This window comes from Cinclus cinclus, chromosome 23 (assembly GCF_963662255.1).
Source record: "Cinclus cinclus chromosome 23, bCinCin1.1, whole genome shotgun sequence".
In the NCBI taxonomy this organism is placed as follows: Eukaryota; Metazoa; Chordata; class Aves; order Passeriformes; family Cinclidae; genus Cinclus; species Cinclus cinclus.
The window spans coordinates 7,787,868-7,806,829 of record NC_085068.1 but is presented as its reverse complement, the minus strand read 5'-3'; the positions used below and the strand labels follow the sequence as shown (position 1 = coordinate 7,806,829).

General features: G+C 53.0%; 1 protein-coding gene across 1 annotated transcript in view; it reads left to right on the top strand.

Annotated features, from left to right (window-relative positions):
* SAMD11 (sterile alpha motif domain containing 11) overlaps positions 1–18,962 on the top strand; it is an 81,899-nt gene that overhangs the window by 37,742 nt on the left and 25,195 nt on the right. Inside the window, exons 5-6 of the mRNA XM_062507587.1 lie at positions 2,167–2,291; positions 15,498–15,590. Of these exons, the coding sequence (XP_062363571.1) occupies positions 2,167–2,291; positions 15,498–15,590 (218 nt within the window). The remainder of the gene's footprint in view (positions 1–2,166; positions 2,292–15,497; positions 15,591–18,962) is intronic.

Here is an 18,962-nt window from a genome sequence, read left to right as displayed (position 1 = left end):
TTGCTGATGCACCTTTGCACACCACGATGGTTTTAATTTTCAACCCATGGAAAATCTCCTGAAAGCACAAGGTTTTGGGGGAAGGAGAACACTGCTGGTGTGGGGATGTTTCCTTCTCAGAGGTCGCCTGGGTTCTCTTTTCACTGGATATATCCCGGTGTTCTGCACTCTCTGAGTTTTGAGAAGCTGCTCCAGAGAGAGGGAGTTGCATTTTCCGGGTGGATAAAACAATCCCTCCCCGTAGCTGAAGGTGTTTACTCTGGGCTCCATTGGGATGCGAGGCACCGTGCAAATGCAAAGATGTAATTATCCCATTTTTCTCTTCCCACTCCCTGCTCTCCTGGCTCCTCTCCTCCGCCCTTTCCGGGCCTTGTGCTGATGGCAGCGTTTATCTGCATTTGTCCTCTGTCCCTGACAGCCACTTATTGATTGGCATGATTAAAAAGAACTGATAATCACTTCACATTAATCCCATAAATGACTTAAGACACCAAAATATTTGCATAATGCATCTTAAAGGTGGCAGCTAAAAGAGGATAAGACCCAAAACTGCTTGGCACAGGAGAAATGGGCTTCCCACTCACCTGTGGGCTTGCTTAAGTAATGAGCCTCGTGCTTGCATAAGGAGCGCTCTGAACTGCTCTGGGGGGAGATGGATGGGTGCTCAGAGGATTTGGGATCCCAGCATCCCTTCTCCTGCTGATCCCCCCCAGGGATGGGGGGATCCTGGGGGGAATCACGGGGCTCTTTGTGTCTGCAGCCTCCCGTGAAAAGCTGCAGCCAGACGCCCGCTGAAAGTCCCTAAAGACTTTGTGTCCTAAACGGATCTGATTAGCAGCAGCTAGACACGGATTAGCCCCTGCTGCAGCCCCGGGGGTGGGCTGGGAGCACCGGGATCTGCCCGGGGCCAGGGGGAGCAGCACTGGGGGGATCGGGGGTGATATTTAAGGCAGATCAGTGCGGGGTAATTCTGCAGATAATGCACCCTCCGGGCTGCCCTGCCGGGCCCAGGTGAGAACACCCCTGGGTGGGAGCTGTGGCTGGGCAGGGAGGGCAGTATTCCTAATTTGTGTCATTTTTGCCGAGTTTCCCTGGCTCTCCTGGCTGTCACCTTCCCTTCAGAGAGAGGGCAGGAGGAAAAGTAGCCCCATTTAAGTCAGGGTGAGCCCCTGGTGCTGAGAGCTCAGCATCTCCTTCAAACAAACAAACAAACAAAAGGGAGATGTTCCAGCACTGCCAGCTCCTGCCATGGGTTCCACCTTGTTCTTCCTCTTCACTCTTTGTAGATCATTTATTTAGGAATGTTTTGCAACTGGAGAGCGGTTTGCCAGCAAAAGCATTTGCCACTGAGCTGCAGTATCTGCTACAGTGAATTGGGTTTTGTGTTCTTCCTCTCCATAGAAGGGGGAAAAATATAGAAAAAAAGGAGTAAACCAGCCTAGTTAGCAGCAATGTGATGCAAGGAGAACAAGCAAAGTAATGCTGAATTGCTCTAGCACAGTCTCTTTTCCCAGAAGGAAGAGCATTGTTTCAGGATCTGTTGGAAGGGGGAGTTGAAAATGGGTTTTGTAAATAAATCTGTCCCCTCAGCTCTCAGTAACGCTGCTGTCCGGGCTCGTGGTGGGTTTCTCTCTAAGGAGAAAAACTATTATTCAATCAAATCAAACAGCCTTTTGTCCCAGCAGTGATGGAATGGAAAAACTTGAGTTTTTAAGAATAGAAGGGGTGGCAGCTGATAGAAAACTATCAGTTATTTCAGTTCAAGTTTCCTATTAATTCTGGAGCAGATCTGCCAATTCCTCCACTTTCACATTTTCCATTCTAGATGTGAGTCCTGGCCCACGCAAGTTATATCTGGCAGGGCTGGAATCAGGAGCTCTGGCAGCTGCAGGGTCCGTGATGGGAAATGAGAGGGGAGCTCGGGAAGGGTTTGCACTCCCCAAAATCCAGGAGAGGTTCCCGAGGCACCCCTGTGGCAGGGAGAGGGGACCCCTCCTGAAATCCTGCAGTGCTGGAGCACACAAAAACCTCTCCCAGATGTGCTCACACGGGGAAAAATAATAATAATAATAATAATAATAATAATAATAATAATAATAATAATCAATTCTGGGTGGGGGGCAGATGGGATTTTCTTTAACGTGGGGTTTTTGTGCTCTGCCGCAGCCGCGACAGCGACCTCTCCACCATCATCTCCAACCTGCACCAGAGCCGCCAGCTCGTAATGCCAGAGAGCCAGAGCCGCTGTGAGTTCAAGAGGAGCAGCCTGGACGTGGGGCTGGCAGCAGCAGGTGAGGGCTGGGGGCACCTCCTGCTGCCCTGGCCTTGTGTTTGCCCTCCTCTCCCTTGCCCTCCTCTCCCTTTCGCCCCCACCCCGTCCGTTCATTCTCCAGTTGTTTTTTTTTTTTTTTTTTTTTTTTTTCCTGTGTTACGCTTTAGCTGTAGGAAATCTTTTTAGTGTTCTGGGCTAAAGATGAACGTGGAAAGGATTTCGTGGTGGTGGTGAAGCCCCTGCGGAGGTCCCAGCCCTGTGTTGTTCTCAAATCCAGTGGTCTGTGTGAAAGGAGCTTGCGCCAGCACGGGAGTGAAATGTCCCCAGGGCTGGTGCCAAGTGAAGCAGAAAGGCCTTGCAGAGAGCATGATTTGATTTGTAATTTCATTAATCTGAGGTTCCCCACGTTGCTGCCGGCCTGCCAGCTCCCCTGGGAGCAGGATTGTTTGGGTTTCTGGTGCTACCTGGCAGTTTTTCGGTTGTTCCCCTGGTTTCGTCTCCACCTTATGTGGAACCAGAAATGCTCCTGTGGGATCCTGCCCTGGGACTCCCTGGATGTCGGGGGGAAGCGTGGGGAACGATGATCTAGTGGTAAACGTGCAGAAGTCAACAAGTGAGAGTCTGGAATGAATAAACCCAAAATCTTGTTGACTGCAAATAAAAGTTGAGGAAAAACTGGGGTTTCTGTCAATTTTTGTACTAAGTGGTCCCTGCCCTGCTGGATCTCTCTGTGTGCTAATGGAGGCCTTTTCTGAAAATCTGTTTGCTTGTGGATTTGTTCATGTATTTTGTCAGTCATTCTGTTGAGTGTGTGAGCGAACCCCAAATCCAGAGGGAGCAGCACACCTGACACCCTCTGGGAATGTCTTTGGAGGATGAAACCTTAAATCCCATCTTCAGTACCGAGGAGGGATTTGTGGTGTGTCTGTAAATCAGCCATGGCAGCTCCCAGACTTCACTTTCATAGCTGAATCTCCAATCCCATCATTAACAATTTTCCAAAGCCCCTTTACCTGCACAACTCCAAAAGCCAAACTGGCCATAAATCCATTTTTCCTTGTGACCCTGCTCGTGTCTGTGTGGCTCAGCTGACCCTGGATGTCAGAGTGGGTTTCAGTATTGTTTGCTTTGCAGAGAAACTGCTGGGCTTGATCAGCATTGCTGGAATTCTTTGAGACCTGTGGCATTCCAGGAGTGCAAAGAGTTCTTCTCATTCCCGTCAGGAGAAAAGATGAGATGTAGAAGCTCTGATTCCTGTTTCTTAATTGCTGTTCGAGGTGCTCTGTTTGTTTCTTAAATTAAGAAACCATAAGAAATGGCCTCAAGTTGTGCCAGGGGAGGTTTGGGTTCGATATTAGAAAAAAATTTCTTGAGGGAAAGCTTTGCAAGAGGCTGCCCAGAACAGTGGTGGAGTCGCCACCGCTGGAGGGGTTCAGCTCACCTGTGGGTCAGTGGTGCTGGGTGAGTGGTTGGGCTGGGTGATCTTGGAGTTCTTTTCCAACTTTAATGATCCCCTGAAATATTCCGTGAGTGAAAAAGAAGAAGCTCTTGCACACAAGAGGCCACCAAGCCAGTGACAAAGGACACGACAGGTCTGGGGTGTTCAGCAGGAGGTGATGGGGAGAAGAACCAGATGGGGAGAGGAGGTGTCTGGGGGGCCAGGGCCTTGTCACCTCTCCCCAGGGCCAGTTCCAATCTGGCTTTGGGGCTGAGCACTGCTGGGGCTGCTCTTGCTGCCAGGGCTGGGAGGGGAGCTGGGTAATCATGAATTGTTCCACACTGAATTTTCAGAGGTGGTGCCGGGCTGGTTTGAAGGACTGGTTGGAGCATTTTATACCACCAAGAAGGGGAGAAGAGCCTTGTCCCCAGTTGTCTGCCCTGTAGAACATCTCTGGGTGATGGGTTGTGAGAATATTCCCCTCAAAAAAGCACCTGGAGATAAACAGTGCTGAATAAATGATGCTGGTGCCATTAGGTTCAAAAAGTCCTGCATCATTCCTGGCTGGGAGCTGCTCTGAAATGTTCCTGGTGCTGCTTTATGGGTGGGATTTGGTCCCAGTGAGGGCAGGAGGAGCTTTGGGGGCTCCCAGAGAGCTCAGAGGCTGCTGGAACAGGACTCAGCAGTGCCTGCTCCTTCCTGGCTGTGCCTGAGCTTCAGCAGATGATTGGGAACAAGGACAGCACAAATGGCAGGGATTTGCTCATTGCCAGCCCGTGGGGGCAGCAAAAAGGCTGAAGCTGGCAGGGTTGGCTGGTTTGTGATTAATTCTGTGAGGGAATTCCTTCACTTGTTGTTACAACCAGGATTAGAGGCAGTGCTGTGGTTTCAAACAGCATGGGCTGGGAAATCAGTGATACTATTTGATCTTGAATGGCCTTTGAAGTGCAGAAAGGGGCTGAAACGAATGGAAAAATAATAGTATGTAGTTCTGGGGCTTTTCTGGCTTTGGGTAGGTTGGAAAGGCTGGGCCAGGGCTCAGGCCAGAGCTGCCTGGTGCTGGGGGTGAGGTTGGCTCCCTGTGCAGAGGGTGAGCCAGTCCTTGGCACTGCCAGCCTGCCCAGGGCACAGGGAGAACCACCTGGAAAAGCAGCTGTGGTGATTCCCAAAGCCCCCAGAGCAGTTTCCCTACAAACCATGGCTGGTCTCTCCTTGACTGACCCTGCAGATGGTTCCTGTGTCCCCTCCTCCCTCGGTGGTTCTGCAGTGGGGATTGCTCAGATGCTCTCCTTGGTGATAATGAAACTGCAGCTGGGGATGGAAGGGAAGGAAGAGGGAAAAAATGCACAGAATATGGTCTGTGCTTCCTTGGGATCAGCCTGAAGGGCTCAGAAAGTGCCTCCCCCCTGTTCGTGTGCTTTGCACTCTGCTTTAGGGCCTGACCCAGCATTTTGCACCAGAGTCCTGGTCCTGAGGCTCTAACTGGTTCCTCTCCTGCATAAAAAATCCTGTTAATGTCTCCTCTTTCTCTCCTCAAACACCCTCTGTTCTGCAGTGCCAGATTTCATGGGTTTCCAGTTGCAGTAGGACTATTTGCATGGATAGAAGTGGAGGATTCAGGCTCCCTCATGCTAGAGGAAGGTGGGTAGCTCTTCCCTCTCTTCCTTCTGCCCCTCGTGCCTGCAGGGAGTTGCTTTGGTGGCTGGAGATGGTCTGAGAGGGCACGGAGTGGAGACAGAGCCTCAGGTGCTGCCTGAAGCAGGGAGAAAATCACCATCAAATATTTTGGGACTGAGGCTCCCTTGGCTGTGGTGTGGGAAGCAGCAGCAGGGCAGATTTCCCATTGGGCAGATCTCCCAGAGAGGCTTTTCCAGGGGTTTTTGGGAATGGCAAACCCTGAGAGCCTTGGCCCTGTGGGAGCAGGGATGTCCTCGGGGTCTGGTGCAGCTGCGTCTTCACCTGCAGTGGTTCCTGCAGGAACCCCAGGTGCTGGGGACAATGTGACACCTGTGTCCCTGCTCCAGGAGCCCAGCTCCCTTGGAGGATGTTCATTCCTGGTGCCTTTGCAGCCCTGGAAGAGCAGAGTTCACCCCCAGGTCTCAGAAATGTCACAGAGCTGAGCTGTCCCTCTGGGAGATGGGTTCTGTACTCACCCTCATCTTTCCACGTGGTGCCCTGTTGACTGAGCAAGGGAAAAGGGGGCATTTTGGGGCTGTAAAGGGATTCAAATGTCAGAATTTGGAGTTTTTTTCACAAGGCAGTTCCTGTAACTCCCAGTGTGGATCCACAGCTGACTACTCAGAGCTGCCTCAGTTTCTGTGGGCCTAACCCTGGGTTCTGTGGCCCTTGCAGTGACCTCGTCTGGCTTGGCACTGATACCCAGAGCTTTCATATGCTAAGGAGGAGCTGATATTGGGGATGGAAAAGAACTGGGATCAGGGATGTTGCAGCTAATGGTTAGAGACAGGATCCCAGCACACGGCTGCTCTCGGGGCACGGGATAATGAGCTGGGCTGCAGACATGTTTTCATTTAACTAAGCCAAACAACAGGGAAAAAAAGCAGCAGCCTTTATTGGACTGCTGCCTTAAATTGAGCAGAAAATCAGCACCAAATGGGCACGCAGGAGCTGGAAGCCCAGGCCCTGTTGTTGACGTGGTTTCCGTGAAGGACAATTGTTTACCTTGGCAACGTGAGGGTCGAGGCTCTGTCACTGCTCTGCATCCTTTGGGCTTGGAGCTGGAGCACTGTCCCCTCTCTCTGTGCTCTATTTAAGGTTATTTTTACATCTCCTGAAGCCTTGCAGGAGGGGGAGGCAACCAGCAGCCTTTTGTAATCCAAGCAGAGGTCTTGGGAAGTGAGTGGGAAGTGGGAAAAGCCAGTGTGGAAGCATTTCCTTTGGCTGTGCCAGCACAGGTCAGTGCAGGGGGTTTTGCTGCTCTCAGTGGTCAGGTTTTGTTCTTGGCTTTGCCTCTGCTGGAGGAGGAGCTGAGGCAGTTTAGGGCCCTGTTGTTGGAGTTCAGCTAAGGTTGGAAAAACCTCAGAGATCATGGAGACCAAGCTGGGCAGGGGTCTGGAGCTGGGCTCGTGTAGGATGGCTCTGCCAACACCTTTGGGGAGGTTCTGGGGTTCAGGGGATGTCTCCATCACATTGAGTGAGTCTGTGCCCACTGGGGACAAGGAATCTGTCCCTCCCTGGGGCTGGATCCACCAAACTCACGCAGCAGCAGCTTTGGAGCTCCAGCAAACCCTGACTGTGCTCCCTTTCCCTGCAGCTCTGGGAGGAGCAGGATGATCCTGCTTCCAGAAATAACCTCTGCCCACCCCTGCCTCCACCTCCTGTGCCAGGTGCATTTCCAGGCAGCTGGGGAAGAGCTGGAAGCAGATCCCTGGTGCTGTGACACCTCCCTGGGGTTCTGTAGAGACACCCAGGGATGTGGCACCTGCCTTGGCACCTGGGCACAGCTGGCAGTGTCCTTGCCCTGACCCTGGCACCAGGCTGGCATGCTGTGGGTGAGTCCTGCACAGCTGTCCTGCCCCTACTGCTCTGTGTGTCCCCTGTCCCTGCTCAGAGCCTGGCACTGCCCAGCTCCTGTGGGGAGGAGCAGGCTCAGAGCTGCTGCTGTGCCCCTGGTCCTGCCAGGCACTCAGGGGTGCCCAGTGTGTCACAGGTGACAGGAGGGGACAAGTCCTGCTGAAGGGAGAGGGGTGCAGGGACCTCTCTGTGTTGGAAGACACTCATGGAAGTGTTGCCCCAGGCTATGGGATGGATAAACTTGGGAGAAATCCACCAGGAAAAGAGCCCTGGGCATTGAGAGTCCCAGGGCAGGGTGTGAGTGACCCCGGCACTGCCATGGTGTGAATTCTTGCCAGCCCAGCCCAGCCCTGCCCCAGCTCCTGTTAATGGGACAGAGGACTGAGCTGCTGCTCTGCTCTGTGCAAGGTCCTTGCAGGTTTGTTTATTTTCCCTCCTGCTGTCCCTGCACATTGGGGATCCCACAGGGGCTCAGTACAGACCCACAGCTCCTTCCCCCTGCTCAGCATCTCTGGTGACTCCTGCTGGTTCTTGGCCTCCTCAGTGCAGATCGAGGAGCTGCCTGGGGATTTTCCAAGATTAAACTGGGAATCTGTCCCTGCGCTGTGTCCTGCTGCTGCCCTGCCCCAGGCAAAGCTCTGGTGTCACTCTGGCCAGGGGTGAGCAGTGCTTTGTGCCAAGCATGAGCACACTTGGGAAGAGTTAGTTAAGGATGGAGGGCTGGGCATGGGAAAGACTTTATTAATGATTTGCTCTGAGCAAGAAGAGGCTCAGCTGCCTATTTCATTCATTTTTCAGCTCTGCACAATCTTTTTGTTCCCAGTTCTGTTTCTTCCCTTTGCTTCTTTCTCCTTCCCTGCTCTTTCCCCTCCTCCTCACATTTCTTTCTTCTCAAACCTTTTTTTCCCCACTTCCTTTTCCATTCTTAATCCCCATCTCTCCACATACATCCTTCTTCCTTTCCATTCCATTCCTCCTGTTCAGTTCCCTGTCCTGGTGCCTGCCCTCCCTCTCCCAGCTCCTGGGGAAGAAGACAATTTGGAGGTTTTCCGCTCTGCTCTCAGCTGAGAGGCTCCTTCCCTCAAGCCAATCAATGGGAGCCTTTCAGCCCCACTGGGGCTTGGCAAACATGAGATCAATAAGTTATTAGCACCATTCTGTCAGCTGTAATGTGGAGATTGATCGGGGCCGGGGCTCCTGCTTGCTGCCTGGCACTTCCCCAGCCTGATAAAGATGACAGATTAAGGGAATAAGAAAAAGGAATTAAGGAGTCTGGCTGTCAAAGCTGTCACGGGCTGGAGGAGCAGCATTTTTTTTTTTCAGGGGCTGAATGAGTGCAATTGGACATTTAAATGGTGCTAAGGGGGTACAGCACCACCAGCAGCTCTGCTGGAAATCGCTGTCCTTGCCCTTCCCTGGGCTGAGAAAATGCTTTAGAGGGAGCAGCCAGGGAGGTGGAGCAGCTCTGCTGGCTCCTGGAGGCCACCCCAGGCTGGGGATGCTGTCCCTGCCTCCCTGGTGACAGGTAACATTCCCCAGGGCTGAAGGGGATCCCTTCTGTGTCAGGGCATTCTCACAATTCCCACAGCTTTTTAGCACACGTGGAGAAATTGAGGCCAAACAAGCTTTGCCCAGGAGGTTTGTGGTCACAGAATCCCAAACTGATGGGAAGGGAACTTAAATCCCATCCAGTGCCACCCCTGCCATGGCAGGGACACCTTCCACTGTCCCAGGCTGCTCCAAGCCCCAGTGTCCAACCTGGCCTTGGACACTGCCAGGGATGGGGAATTCATAACCTGTCTGTGCTTAGGTCTCTGATTTATCAAACTTCCCCCTCCTCCTGTGTTACCCTGCTCCTTTCCAGGCAGGAAAATGAGCCTCCAAAAGGCCTGGACTTCCAGCCCACTCTCCCAGCTGCGTTCTTTAAATCTTTTCTGAAAGAAAGTTGAGATTCACAAGTTTGTGATTGCTAAAAAGCCTCTCTGCAGCATATAAAATTAATTCATATCTCTCTCTTAAGTGCAGTATATCCTTTCCATGAGCGTTTTTCATACTATGAATATTTACCACCTTTCTGTGGCTTTGGTGCATGCTGTAAAAAGGAATTTTTTGAGAACCTGGGAGCCAAGGGGATGTTGGAACACCTTCCCTAATACACAGGCTGGCTCCAGACAGGCAGCAGGATGGCTCCAGCATCACCTGCACCTCCCAGTGCTTCACCCCTTGGGATCTGAAATATTGGACATTGCCTTCAGGTGCTTTGCTCCAGCTGGGGAGATGGAGTGTGAGGAGGTGGGAAGCAGCAGGATCCTGTGGATGGTGGGAGGAGAGGCAGATGCTCCTGTGGAGCTGAGGAAGGGGATCCAGGCTGCTTCCCGTGCCCAGGAAAGGCTGCTTGGTGTGGTCTCCTTGGGAATCCTGCCCAGCCCCCTCTTGGCTGTGGTTAACTGGCATTTGGGGAGGGGTCGGGGACACCGAGCCAGCCTTTGGGGTGCTCCTGTGAGATGCACTGGGATCAGAGTGGGGATGGGCACTGACTCTCCTTGGAGCCCTCCTCTGCTGCTGGGAGCAGGGACTGCACAGCCAGGCTGAGCCAAAGTCCTCCAGAAGTGAGAAAGAAGGAGAAACCCCTTGGATTATTCAATAGTGTGTCCTCCCTGCTTGGTAAAGAGCCCATTCCTGTGTCACATCCTTCCCTCCCCCTTAGTTCCCTGTTTTTCTTTCCATTCCCAAGAGTCTCTTGTGAAGGGAGCTCAAAGGGTGGTGCTCAAGCAGGGGTCCCAGACAGCCTGGGCAGTGCTGGGGACAGTCCTGAGGACAGTCCTGAGGCAGCAGTGCCACCCTGCCCTGCTGCCTGTGCTGCCAGGCTGCTCCTGCATGGGAGCACTCCCAGTCTGAATCTGAGTGACACCACCAGCAGATAAAGGTGTGGGGACACAGGAGATAACCCAGGGCAGTAACTGAGGCTGCAGCTGCTCCTGCCCTGTCCCAGCACCATTAACTGACCTGCTGCACATTCCCTGGGCAGAGACCCGACAATATTCCCTGTCCCCTCATTCCTTGCCGGAGCTCTCCCTGCCCCAGGAGCTGCCCCGCTCTGGTATTGTTCCAGGATCCCAAATCCCAGAAGCTGACTGCTTCCCTGCCCCCAGCTTCCCCAATGTTTTTTTTTCCCCCCATTCTTGTTGCCCTCAGTTAAATTCTGGCCCGTTATTCCCATGACCTTGTGCTTCCCCTGCCTTTGTTCTGTGGATTCCTGCTGGCCAGGGCCGGTGCCGATGGATGCACGGCCCGATCCCCCTCTCCCAGCTTTTGTTGGGAGCAGCTCTGGGCCTGCTGAGCCCCAGCAAGCCGGGGCAGCTCCTCACAAAAGCCCTTTGCTGGGAAAGGGAGTCCCCAGGGTGTCCCCAAAGGTGTTGTGTTGGACACAGGGACAGGAGGAGCTGGAGCTCCGGGCTGGGCTGAGCGGAGCAGCTCCGCTGGTGGGAGCCTGTCCTTGCCAAAGGAAAAGGGGGAGATGCTGCCAAGACATCTCAGACTGGCCAGTGGGGATTGTCATCTTCAGGGCTACAGTTAAGAGCAAGGGAGAATGTTTTCCCCTCTCTTAAAATAATGGGAAAGTTAAAATAATGGGAAAGGAGGTGGAAGAGGGGCTCTGCTCTCGCTGGATGTTGGCTGGCCCAGCCTGGGTGGTTTCCCTTGGAAGTTGGCTCCATTCTCTGTTTACTCAGGACTTCGTGGTCCAAGAAGCTTTCAGAGCAGCCCCAGTGCTGTGGATGGGGAGCGTGAGATAGGTCTCAATCCCTTCCCATCGTGCTGGGGCAGGAGCACAGTGCAGAAGAATTAGTTGCAGTCCCTTGGCCTAAATGGGGACCCTTTGTATCCCCTTCAGCAAAAATATTGTGAGCACCTCACTGACTGCCCTTCTCCAGGTGACCCCCCATGCTCAGCTCTCCCCATGAGTGTCCTTGGTGCAGATTCCCTGTGAAGAGTGGGATAAAGCCCCTCTGTCTTTGGGCAAGCCTAGGGATAGGTTTTCTAATCTCCCCAGACTTAGGCTCTCAAGTCCTCTCCTGAAAGCTGATCAGGAGGCTTGGGGTTCTTAGATGTGTTGGTGAGGATGACTCTTAAGCCAGGCAGCTCTGCTGAGTGCGGGGAGGCTGAGGATTAGAGCAGGGCAGGAGACAAAATAACCTCCCCAGGCTGGCTGCCACACCAGCTGGTTCATGGGGCCGTGCCCACATCCTTTCTCCTGCTGCTGCAGAGCCTGGGGTGATCCCTGAGCAGGGCACAGGAGTGCTGTCCTGCTCCAGCTGCTGCCCAGCCCTGCCTCCATGCCCCGCTGCAGGAGTGCAGCAGGTGAGTGCTGGACCTCCCATGAAAGAGGGGAGGAGAGAAGTCCACTCTGATTTCTGCAGCTCTGGGGGAAATGTTCGACTTCGTCTCCAAATCCTCCCTCGAGTTACTCCTTGTGCTGCCTTGCCGGGCCAGCAGGAGCCTGGGATGTGATGTGGGATCTGGGGACCTGTGTGGGAGGCCTGGCTGAGGGGTTTTGTGCTGCTTTGGTGGGTGCTCAGTTTGCCTGGGGCTTCCCCCAGCCCCCCTTCCTCGTGTTATTGCCTGGCCTGGCTTCATAACGCTACAGTTCTACTGATAATGTCTTTCATTTTCAGCTGTGATATTAAAACTGCCCTGATTTGGCTTCCTTTCAACTGCAATGCTTTGTAGGAAGGCAGAGGAGAGGAGGCAGAAGCAGGGATTTGGGGAACAAAACCCCAACCATCCCTCCCTGTCCTTTCAGGTGGACGTTGCCTTCCGCAGGTGCATGGGCTGAGCAAAATCTGTCTTGGGGCTTTGTGGTCGATGAGCAGCAAGGCACTAAATGCACAGCCTGTCTCTGGGAGGGTGCTGAGACATCCAGGAGCTGCTCTGCCAGCTCATTTGCAAAACAGATTTGGTTTTGCTGCTGCTGCTGCTGCTGCAAAGTCAGGGGGAGATGGCCGGTGGCCGCTCCCATCGCGGTGTCCTGGCTCTCTGTCAGGACACAGAGGGCTGGGGTGGGTGGCAGCTGGAGCTCCAGGGCTGGCCTGGGAGTGCAGGGTCCTGTGGAAGGGCTGGGCAGGTGGAGGTGGTGTAGCAGAGCTGTGCACAGGGCTGAGGTGCTGAGGAGGAGAGGCTGGGGCTGAGGCACAAACCCTCGCTGGGAGGTTGTACCCAGGAGCTGGGAGTTCACGGAGTGATTAAAGCAAGTGGGACCTGCCTCGAGTCTGCTGTGCAGCTCAGGAAGCAGAGATGGGGTTTGACTTGTCACAGCACTGAGCTGGGACTCAGAAAATCAGAGTTCAGTCCTGTGCTCTGATCCTGGCTCGGTACATTTGGGGTTGGTTGTTACAGCTCTGTGATGATCTTTATGCTGATCTTTATTCCCTTTTCCTTGCTTACTGTATCTCTTGTTGATTTAGTCCCCACATTCTGGGGCCAGAGGTGTCTCTGCCACACTGCAGGGCTTTGCCTTAACTGAAGAAATAAATAAAAAAGAGGCAGTGTTTCATTCTGAGATGTCACAGGAAAGCTGCAGGGGCAGCCCAAATGCAGCCCCAGCGTGTGGGATTCAGTGCTTTGGGACAAGGTGAACCTGGGAGGATCCCCTGGGGCTAAATGTGGGATCTCTGTGCAGGGAATCCGGCCTGCAGGACCCCTCCTCTCTCCCCCAGTGCCAGATGTCACACCTGGCTGCTCACCTGGGGGCTTTGGGGGCACAGGTGGCAGGGCCTGGTGTCAGTTCGGGGCTCCTGTGTGCTGCTGGTCTGGTCCTGCCCGTGCAGGGGCTGGGAGGGACACGGGGCTGCTCGTGTGTGTGGAATAACTGGGAATGGCTGGGAATAGCAGGGAATGTCTGGAATAGCAGGGAATAACTGGGAATGACTGGGAATAGCGGGGAGTAACTGGGAATGACTAGGAATAGCGGGGAGTAACTGGGAATGTCTGGGAATAGCAGGGAATAACTGGGAATGACTGGGAATAGCGGGGAGTAACTGGGAATGACTGGGAATAGCGGGGAGTAACTGGGAATGACTGGGAATAGCGGGGAGTAACTGGGAATGACTGACTGGGAATAGCGGGGAGTAACTGGGAATAGCAGGGAATAACTAGGAATAACTGGGAATAGCAGGGAGTAACTGGGAATGTCTGGGAATAGCAGGGAGTAACTGGGAATGTCTGGGAATAACTAGGAATAACTGGGAATAGCAGAGAGTAACTGGGAATAGCAGGGAATAGCAGGGAGTAACTGGGAATGTCTGGGAATAGCAGGGCCCTGAGCAGTGTCTGCCGGCAGATGGGCCCGGGGGTGGGAGAGGAACAGCGGGAGGGAAGCAGGGATGGGGGGAACGAGGTGCTTTGGCAGAGCTGTGAAACCAAGGAATCGTCACTGCTCACATTCCAACTGCTGTCACATGGAGCCCGTGCTTCTGTCAGCAGCTCTTTTCCATGGAGACTCCTCTGCCTCCAGCCCTGCTGGGCTCCGCTGCCTCCTGCCCGGGCTGGGAGCAGTGGGACTCGAGTTGTTCCAAAGCCACAAATCCTGGCTGAGAACAGTCCTGAGGAGGAGCAGGAAACACGATCTTGGCCTCCAGCACTGAGGGTTTGAAGTATCAGGGTAACTCTTCCAGGAAAATGAGTGTGAAGGATGGAGCATTGCAGGGGGAGGGAGCGGGGGGCTCTGGGTGTGCTCCCTGCCCAGGGACCCCCGAGCTGGGGGAGCCGGCAGTGCCTGGGGAGCAGTCATGGAAGGGGTAAACTGAGGCAGGAGGAGTGAGGAAATTCCCACGGTGTGGACAGGCTGGGATGTGATGCTGAGAGAACTCCAGCGCTGCCACTGGTGCTGCTGCCCTTCCCTGGCTCTCCCCACTTCCCTCTGCTCTGTTTGGTTTCCTTGGCTTTGGGTTCTGCACGGTCACAAACCTCTGCATCACCTCCCCCCCCCCCCCCCCCCAGTTTTGTTGAGGGATTTGGTGACAGGGTCGTGGCAAGCTGAGTTTGGAGGCAGCCTGTGCTCTTTAAAGCCTTGAAATGCCACTTGGAACTCGGCAAAGCTCCTTGGGCAGAGGCACCTGCTGGGGCTGCTCTGCTCAGCCCTGTGCTCTGATCCCCTGATAAATCCCTGCCACGGCAGCAACCTGGGCTGCTCAGCTGCATTCCAAGTGACGGGAGTGATCCTGAGTGCAGGGGACAGTTGCTTGGCTGGAAATGTCCCCTGGAACAGCGATAATGTTGTTGTTGTTATAAATAGGACCGAGGGGGTTTGTAACCTTCCCTCACCCCCACGTTCCAGGCACATTGCAGCAGCCTGCCTGTGTTTGGGCTCACAGGCAGATCCAATCCATTCTCACTCAAATGTGCTGCTTCTTTCTGAGGTGGTGTTGGTTTTTTTATTTTATTTTATTTTATTTGTTTTTCTTTTAAGATGCTGCATCTTTAACAAGCCCTTGACAGATGAGAATTTGATGCTTGCAGTGACAAACAGGCTCTTCCTTCCTGCCCATATGCACCATCATGCTTTCAGTTTCCCCGGCGTTATTAGGGGAGGATATTGATTTGAAATCTGCTCAGGGACGCTGTAATTGTGTATTAGAGATTTGGTGTTGCTTCGGAGGGCTGCAGTAATGCAAAAGGCTTGAGTGTTTCCGTGCAATCCAGAGGGGGAAGATTGCTGAGGACCTTGAGGTTTTGAAGGAGGAGGGGGAGGGAGGGAGAGAGACTGAGAGAGAGACACAGAGAGAGAGAGAGAGAGACAGAGATACTGTGGTAGGAAGATTCAGAGATCTGTTGTGCTTTTTTTTTTTTTTTTTTCCTGTGTTGTTTTTTTCCTCCCCTTCCTCTCCCCCAGTTGCTTTGCATCAGGGCATGAAAGGAGTGGAAACACCGGGGGGACAAAAGGCACCAGAGCAAATGATGAAACTCAGTAAGGAAATCAACTGGATTCAGAATTTATGGCTGGAAAACGTTGCATTGATCAGTGTATGAATAGTCATTATGTGCTTTTGGGCTGCGTGATTAGGAAAGCAGATCAAGGCTCTCAGGATGATGATTTTTCTTACTTTCATTTTTTTGTCTCTCTGCTTGTAATATCAGTGTGTGTGTGTGTCTGTGTGTGTGAGAGAGAGCAGCAAAATACCAAAGTGTCTCTGGCCGCTCCTGCAAAGAGGAAAGTGCAGCCTTCTCTGACACTCAGCTCTCTCATCTCTCTCCCAGATGAAATTTTAGGCAAGAGAAGAGTATGTTCTCCCAACAGCAGCAGTGAGTGTCCTTTAGAGAGCAAGAAAGCCCGAAGTGAGTCCCCAAAGGGTAAGTGCTGCTTCTCCCTCCCCCATCCCTTTCCCCTTTCTTCTCCTTTCCCGTGAGTGGAACTTAATTGAAATTAAGGAGGGAGGGCTGTGGGGTGGGAGCTGTGTCTGGCACTGGGGGTGCAGGAGGAGGCGACCTGGGCTCTGTTTTTCCTTTATCTCCTCGGAGAGGAGGGAGCCTTGCAGGGCAAGAGAGGGATTGCCTCTTAATTACAGTAATTGCTTGATGATTAAAAAAAAAAAGCAGGCTGCAGCCTTCGAGGTGGATTTTAGGGGTGTTCCTACTTTTTCAGGCAGAATGTCTTGATTACATGTTTAATGTGAAAGGTACACACGGGCTTATCGTGCTGGCATCTGCTCCTTTAAAGGGAAAAAAGGAGAGAATGTCAGGGAGAACGGGGCTGCTGAGTTTTCTCTTATGCATTTATGGCACTGTTCCTATAGAGATGGAATCTGCAGAAGGTTTCTCTATTTAGGGTTTGGTCTGTTGAGTATTTTTTTTTTGTTGTTTTTTTTTTAATCTCTTGATTTGCCTTCTAGTTCTTTCCTATAAACAGGATTTTTAAACTTTCTTTACGACTGGCAAAGTGGGATGGGTAATGGAGCCTGCAGTTAATGAGTTTGTCTCCAGGTTGAGTAAATGAGGTTTTGCAGGCCTTTTACTTAAAGACTTTGTTGTTAATATCAGACTAATTAGCTGTCAGTAATACCCACCTCCATCCCTGTGTCTAAACCTGCACTCTGGCCACTAAAAAGCCAAAGCAGAGCAGCTGTGTGAGGCTGGATCCTGCTTCATGGCTTTGGAGTCCAGCTGAGACTCTTCCAGGGCTGGATTCCCAATCACCCATCCAGGGAATCTCAAAGGGCACTTCTTGCAGCAGTTTGTCCTGGAGCCTTCTTAAACCCCATTCTTTATATTCTGCTGTATAAAGATCCATTGTGGGACCTGTCCTGCATCCTGATTTCACAGAATGTTCCTGTTTCTTCCTTCCTTGTGCTCAAATGATGATCTGAAGGCAGAATTCTCTGAGAGGATGTTGAGTGCTGGTGTCACTCTGTAGAAAATACTAAATCCTCTCTTTGATGTAGCCCTCTCCTGCCTGTTAACTCTTTTAGAACAGCAGCAATGCCTCAGATTTTACTGGGAACCCTTTCAACTGCTCCTCTTTATGCTTTCCTTGATTTTTTCCCCCATCTGCTCTGTTCTTGTTATCCTTGAAGTGTTTCTGGTGTCTGTGCAGGTGAGTTCCAGGTAATGCTTCCACAGGTTCATAAACAGATTTGTTCCATCAGACATGAGGCTCCTGGGACACATTTTATATTTTGCTGTCCCTGCTGAGGCTGTACTTCTCATAATTCCAAGCTTGTGCTTGGGAGCTGAGTCCAGGGAGCAGAACCTGTGTGGCCTGCCTGGGAATGGGCTGAACTTTAACCAAGCCACATGAAACCAAGGGATTGCCTTTGGATTCATCCTAAAAACTGCCTGAGCTGGCACAGGTAGATGTTTTTGGCATGGGAGCATCAGGGTCAAGTGATCTTCTGTTCCTTTCCTCTGGCCTTCCTACCCTTTTTATGGGCTGAGGGCAGGGTGAGGAGCCCTTGGCTTTGCAGGAGGTACTCAGGATCTAAATCCTGCTCCTTGGCTTCCAAAATTTTAGGGATTCCCCCAGCTTTTGAACAGAGGGGTTCCCAGGAAAGCCTAAGTAAAGCAAAGTTTTATTTTCTACTCCCACTTCGAGGTGAGACAGAATGGAAATTCAGAGCTGGGCCTTTTGCTGATCCCACACTGTTTTTTATTAAATCCTTGGGGAGGATTCCCTGATCTTGGGAGATCTTGGGAATCCCTGTTCCCTCCAGAGCTGTGCAGGAATTTTAGCCCAGGCTGTGCTGATGCTGGAATTTCATTGGAATTGGAAACATTGGCTGAGGTTTCTGTGCTTTGGGGCTGTTTTCTGGTGTGAAAAGGGGGTGACAGGAGGGGCTTCCCCCAAGGTTTGTGTCCTACTCCCCAGCAGTGACAGAGCTGAGAGCTCCCATCCTGCTGTGATTCCAGCAGCATCCCTGTGCCGTGGATGCCATGGGGAAAACACAATCCTGCGTTCCCAGCTCTGCTTGCAAACAGAAGGATCCACCTTGGTGGCAAACCATTCCCAAAGGGGATGGGCCCTCGTGGATACTCACCTGGGATTTGGGGTAGTGCTGGGCAGTGTGGGGCTTTGGCTGGGACCCAGAGTGCACTTTGGGATTTGGGAATGGGAAGGGAAGCAAGGACTGGCTGGAATTCAGGATCCCACCAGCCCCACATGTCCTGCTGGGGCTGCAGCATCTCCTGGGACCCCTTTTCCTGCAGCCTGGTGGTCCCGTGTCTCGTGTAGGTGCTGCTCCTGCACCTCCTGCACCCCTGGGGTGGTGGTGGGCTCCAGGCAGGGTCTGCCCTTCTCCATCCTGGTCTGACCCTGGCAGGATCTGCCCCTCTTCCATCCCACAGGGATCCTGGGAGGATCTCCCCAGGCAGGATCTGCTCCTCTCCATCCCACACTGACCCTGGGAGCGGTTCTGGCTCGGGCACAGCTGGGCTGGCTCTGGAGGAGCTTTTGGAAGAGGAGCCTTTGGAAGGGGAGCAGTGACCCCGTGGCTCCGCTCGCGCTGCCGTGGCCGCTCCTGGCGGGGCGAGGGGAGCAGAGGCAGCCAAGGAAATCACTGCTGCTCCCTGGCTGAGTGAAAAAACACCTGTAGGGCTGGAAACCCTTCCAGAGGGAAGCAGCCTCCTTCCCTCCCTGCCCCCTTCCCCAGAGCTCGCTCCGCAGATCAAAAGCGAGCCCCGTCTCGGAGGAAACGGGGCTGCTGTCAAACAGAGCAGAACGTTCCTGGGCAAAGGGGAGCGTCTGGGAGCCAGGGCTGTGCTGGCAGGGCAGGGAGGAGATGATTCCCCAGTGAAACCCTCGCTCCTGCGTGGCTGGAGAGCTCCTTCCCCACTGCCTCGAGACGTGGAATGCGGCTGGAGAATGGCGGAGAGGGAAAATCGGGAAGAGCGTTTCGGTTCCCGTGTGAGCAGCTGACAAATCCGTCTGGTAGGAGCCTCGGGGAGATTGGAAAGGCTGGATGGAGAGCTGGAAAACACACATAGGGAACGATCCGGGGATCAGTTCACAGGCTGCTCCTGCTGTCGTGCTCCTTTTCTGTGCTCTTGTGAACCATTTAAACCAAACCAGAACCTCAGGGCTTCTCTGGAGGAGCCCAGAATTGGAGTGAACTGCAGCTGAGCAATTCAGATCCAGCCTCTGTCCATTTGTCCTCCTTTGGGGGGGGGATGTCCATCTGCTGCTGCCTTTGGCAGCTGTCCAGCTAGGCCAAGGGAAGAAATGAGGTTTTG